At 35.1% G+C, this 5,910-nt stretch overlaps 1 protein-coding gene across 1 annotated transcript; it reads left to right on the top strand.

Moving 5' to 3' along the window:
- Positions 1-2,700: 2,700 nt before the first annotated feature.
- On the top strand, positions 2,701-5,542 carry LOC110461717 (C-C chemokine receptor type 2-like). The gene is made up of 2 exons (XM_021515343.1): positions 2,701-2,740; positions 4,150-5,542. Exon 2 carries the CDS (start codon positions 4,162-4,164, stop codon positions 5,449-5,451), a length of 1,290 nt encoding a protein of 429 aa, XP_021371018.1. The 5' UTR covers positions 2,701-2,740; positions 4,150-4,161; the 3' UTR covers positions 5,452-5,542.
- The last annotated feature ends 368 nt before the right edge of the window (positions 5,543-5,910 follow it).

The following is a 5,910-nucleotide window of genomic DNA, read 5'->3' as shown; positions in this document are numbered from 1 at the left end:
CGAAACCAAGAAGCGACTTTTTATTTTCTTGAACGGCGCTTTGTCGCTTTTCGCGATTCTTTGAAAGAAACGGATTATGTGTTTTTTTCAAAAGGCGATCTGTCGCCTTTGACAAAGCAAAAAAAATAACGTTTAACAACATAAAATGGCATTTGTTCGCTTTGTGCTGTGACAAAGCGCCGTTTAAAAAATTACTACAAATTAGCGTTTTTTTCACTTTGCAGCGACGGACAATCACCATTTCTACAATAAAATGGCGTTTTTTTTACTTTCCACGAAAACCAACAAACCAAACCGCCATTTGGCAAAAAAGCAGAAGTGGTAATAATCAGTCACCATACTTCTGTTATCACTACAAGGACATGGTCATACGTTTACCTCAAAGTGGATGTTGTAATAATACTTTTAAGTATTTTTTCACATGATTATTGAATTTGGGATCGAAATTCATCTGCCATTTCGTGGTTGAAATATGCCACCGTGCAATCATGATTACCACATCCAAATGGTTTTACCCAAAATAAAACATCTTTCACGAGGGTAAAGCCCTTTTTCTCTCCGAGATTAGTCATGTTTTACGAGGGTAAAGTCCTTTTCTCTCCGATATTAGTCATGTTTCACGAGGGTAAAGCCTTTTTCTCTCCGCGATACGTCATGTTTTACCAGGGTAAAGCCCTTTTCTCTCCGATATTAGTCATGTTTTACGAGGGTAAAGCCCTTTTCTCTCCGAGATTAGTCATGTTTCACGAGGTTAAAACCCTTTTCTCTCCGAGATTAGTCATGTTTTACGAGGGAAAAGCCCTTTTCCCTCCAAGATTAGTCATGTTTTACGAGGGTAAAGCCCTTTTCTCTCCGAGTTTAGTCATGTTTCACGAAGGTAAAGCCCTTTTCCCTCCGAGATAAGTTATGTTTCAAGAGAATAAAGCCCCTTTCCCTTCGAGATAAGTCATGTTTCACGAAGGTAAAGCCCTTTTCCCTCCGAGAATAGTCATGTTTCACGAGGGTAAAGCCCTTTTCCATCCAATATAAGTCATGTTTCACGAGGTTAAAGCCCATTTCCCTAAGGGATTAGTCATGTTTCGCGAGAGCGAAGCCCTCGAAAAAAATTATTGATCTCGGGGAAAACAATTATTTGGGGTTTATATATAAGATTGAATTCCGCTTCATGTTGGTTAATATAACTTAATTTCTGAAATAAAACTTCGTATTCATTTCTTCAAAAGTACTTTATTCACGAGAAAGTCAAAGGTTGATAATAATTACCGTTTATGTCTGGTCGAGACCCTGCCTCAATCCCATTGGGTCCGCAACTATGTACAAATGGGATTCTACTGTACAAATCGAGGAGTCATAATGAAATAACTATACATTGGCGGAACTGTCGGAACTCTTTTGTATTCTCCATGTATTTACGAAGACGTGGCATCGTTAATCTGGGCCATGTTAAAGTATGATCTACGGCAAGACAAGTTGTCATTTATTCATGGAGCAATGTTGATCCTGTACTTAATCAAATTATATAAGATATCTTATAAACATATAAGATATCTTATAAACATATAAGATATCTTTTAAACATATAATATATCTTATTTAATGTTTATGAGATAGCTTATATGATATATAAGATATCTTATAAAAGCAATAAGATATCTCATAAACTTTTCTTATATAATATATAAGATATCTTATATCTTTTATAAGATATCACAATTAATTTTCTTTATAAGATATCTTAAGATATCTCGTAAAAGATATAAGATATCTCGTAAAAGATATAAGATATCTTATAAAGAAAGGTTTATGAGATATCTTATAAAGAACGAGACTCTCGCGAGACCGTCAAAGAAGAAAAAATAATGCTCCCGTTGTAAGGTCACATCCGTTTTCGTTGGCGATAATTCGGTTAAAGTACTGGATCAACATTGCTCCATGAATAAATGACAACTTGGCTTGCCATAATTATATGTAGTTTAGTTCCGAGCGCTCAGGGGGAGGGTTTATTATCTCAAACTCAAATATCGTTCTTTATAAGATATCTGATAACCGAATTATATAAGATATCTCATTTAATTTTGTTTATACGACAACTTATATAGTATATAAAATATATTATAAAACATATAGGATATCTTATATAATGTATAAAATATTTCTTTTTTTTATAAGATATCTTTTATAATATATAAGATATCTTATAAAGTATATACATGTAAGATATCTCATTTAGTATATAAGATATCTTATATAATTATATAATTTGGTTAAGTACTGGATCAATATTGCTCCATGAATAAATGACAATTTGGCTAGCCATAATGTTTGTTTGGAAGTGAGTTTTAACTTAGAAAAACCTTCCAACATTATCTGGAGAATAAACTTAAAACAGCTTTAATCGTTTTCTATATCTATACGAGTAGTTAGATATGTTACATGTTTGTGCTAGACATGCGAACGCTGAACAGAAATGAGCGTTGTCATTCTCATTAACGGCTTTGCATTAGTTAAACAATTATCTATACCGTCCTCTTCATACAGCAACTGATTGGCTGTACATAATGTACCTACTTCCCCAGACAGCTATATATCAGTGCTGTGATTGGCTGTACCACCATGAATGCGTTTTTCACACCGCTATCCGTATTATATATTTCACCGGGAACACATTATCACATTCTCATCCAGAAGTGTATGAAAACATCTAAGGTATTATTATTCAACAACCCAAAGAAAATCTGTGGTAAGTGGGGTTCTTAATTATTTTATAGATCTGCTCATGTGAAAAGTCAAATTTGTATGTGACTTCGTTTTATGCTATGATTGGTTAAAAGACGCGTATATTACATAGTGCTTGGGTTGTTTTTTTTGTTTTTTGTGCGTGTGTAGTTTATCATTTTGTTCATAGGTAGAAACAAAACTGCATTTAACATCGTTCAAGAGTGTTATCAGAAATCTTAACATATTTGCATAATAGATTAGCATTTTCTTCAAATTACGAGAGTGAAATTTCTAAAACTTACATAATACTTTCAGAAAAAAATAAGGTTGCCTCTATTTGGGTTTTTTTAAATTCGAAATCTCCAATGTTTTACATATTTCTGCGGATTTAACGGTTGATATAACATTTATGATGCTTAACTTTTCTTAATGTTCACAACATTAATAGGAAATATATTTCTTTTTCTAAAACAGCTGGAAAATGAGTGATCTGTTTGTTTCTTATTTTGCCTTATTTGAGTTCGTGCTATTTTTCAACAGTACCAATTAGCAATGCGTAGAGTGCAAGAATTATACGTTTTTGTGGTTTTTAAAATTAGCTACCGAATCGATTATTTTCTTTAACTTATATAAAAATGTTCTACAAAAGTAAGTACTTTTTTCAAATGAATGTTTACTTTTAAAATTCATTATTGATTATAATTAGTTAACTTTAATGACAACCGCTTATCAAAGCGAGACTTAAACTTGATTTGAACTTCTGAGAAAGGTAGATATTCAAATAATGTGGTATCTCTTTGTATCTACTTAAAAGAAAAACGTTTCAAGCTTTTCTAGCTTCTCATACGAAAAGGTTGATATCATTTTTCATGTGTATGGTATTTCTTCTCCATTTCTTTCTTCTTCTTTTTTCTTCATCCTCTTTTGCGTATTATGTCTGTAGGTAATTATTGTGAATCTCAATAGATCTTATTTCATTTCCTATTTAAACACTTACGAAGGTAACGCGTATTACAGATTCCCGTTTCATTACCAACTGTAACTTTAGACTGGGAACTTTCTTACCAACGTGAAAATAGCCGAAAAAAATATTTCTGATAAGAAAAAACATATATCTTGCGGAATTTGTTAACAAATGATCCCTTCAACGATTAGACTTTGAATGTTTAACTACAATTACCACAATAAAGATATTTCTTCACATCGTACTCCGTAATGATAGCTAGAACCCGTCATAAAGGCGCTTTCTAAACACCTGTGGATTGGAGTTGATATCTTAAATTACCCCAAACAATCTCTTATATATACGCCATTGTGAGTTAACCTTTGTTGGCGGTATGGTGTCCCGTATGTAATATCCGTCAACAAATTCAGTGTATACAATAACAAATCCATTTGAAAAAGTATGCCTTAAAACTTCTTCTATTTCAGGTAAAAATCGGTATGTCTGTCGACCTTTTCAAAAACGAGTCGATGTCTAACATCACCGGAAGTATCGTCATCAGTGATAGTAATTCATCTGGCGAAATTCCTGACGTTCCGGAAGTAGATCAGCTGCAAAGGGTGCTGAACGGCCTGGGTTACTTCGACTACTTTTACTTCCCGACCTTCCTGTTGCTTGGCCTTGTAGGAAACACTATGACTATCATCATCATGAACAACAAATCCTTCTCTAAGCTTAATTCTCGTCTACTTTTGATTTGTCTGGCTTTTTCAGACACCCTCCTACTTCTCACCCAGCCTTTCAACAAGAAGTTTGTCATCAAGATGCTCGGAACAGACCTGCGCGCGCTCTCCGATATCGGATGTAAGACTTTCTTCGTCTTCTTTCGGACCGGAAAGATGACGTCATCTTGGATTGTTGTATTTCTCTGCGTCGAGCGTTTCGTTGCCGTATGGTTTCCTTTGAAAGCGAAACGGATAACTACAAAACTGAGAACTATCATAGCACTTATCGTCGTCTATTTGGTTATGATAACATTCAATAGCGTCTGGTCTTTTAGTTCTCTTATTATAAACGGCATGTGTTATCCCGATGCATACGACCGCTCCGATCCATTTCTATCAACCAAGTACGAGAACATGATTTACATGGGCTGTGCCCTCTACTCCATCGGCCCCATGTGCATCATGGCCGTTCTCACAATCCTGATTTTGTACAAACTTGCTGTGTATCGGCATAAGAGAAAACAAATGACGTCACACGCCAGCAAATCGGATACCGAAGGCGTGAAAACAACCGCAATGTTGTTAGGTATTGTCACAGCTTACATCGTTCTCGTACTTCCGGTTACGATGCTTCACTTGATGGCATTCTTTTTCAAAATCAACGCATTTGGAAATAACGCAAAAGGGTTCCTGGTCTTCAAAGAAGTATCTCAACTGTTGGAACAACTCAATTATTCCATCAATTTTTTCCTCTACATCACGACTTCAACCCAGTTCCGGGAGGGACTTTATGACCTCCTTAAGATCGCTAAATGTCAGAAATGCTATCGATCAATCATGCGCAGCGCTGATAGCAATCAACAAACCAACTCGACCAAAAACAACAAATCCAAAAAATCGTCCCAGGAGAGAAATTGTAACGCAAAAGGAAGTCCTATAGAGGTTGATGTTGTTAACGGCGATCAACATGGAGGAGCAGATGGCGCTGATGAAAAGCCGATGCCCTTCTTCCAAGTTGAACCAGATAAGGGGCCCTCATTAAATGCAATGAACAATCAACTGTGACGTGACAGGCTCTCGATATTCCGTCTTTGCGTATTGCAGAGTTATCTTCTCTTGGGAGCAGGTATTGATTGTTACGTCATTTGTTTGTAAGAGTAACGTCATCAATTTTTGAGAAAACGACGTAATTGACGTAACAATCAATATATTCCAAATGGTCCTTCGTTGTTGTTGTTTTGATCGTTGGTTGTTTTCAATCTACAGGTATTTTTTTCCATAAGATTGTGATGGGTAACATTCTATTAAAAATGGAAAATTAAGATGCTGATTTAGTGTAGATTGAATCAATGCCAAGTATTATTGAAATAGTTTATTTAAGTATCTGTACATCAAAGAAAAAAAATCTAAAAAAAAGTCCTATTTGTTTGAAGTCTAGAGTACATACTTCCACTATATAATGCTATTCTAACAGTGTTGGCACGGTCGCTATCCGATCTACCAGCTATAGCACATACAATCGCC

The sequence above is a fragment of the Mizuhopecten yessoensis genome, unplaced genomic scaffold (genome assembly GCF_002113885.1).
Source record: "Mizuhopecten yessoensis strain PY_sf001 unplaced genomic scaffold, ASM211388v2 scaffold10651, whole genome shotgun sequence".
In the NCBI taxonomy this organism is placed as follows: domain Eukaryota; kingdom Metazoa; phylum Mollusca; class Bivalvia; order Pectinida; family Pectinidae; genus Mizuhopecten; species Mizuhopecten yessoensis.
The sequence above is the reverse complement of the archived record's forward strand: the minus strand, read 5'-3'. Positions and strand labels throughout refer to the sequence as shown.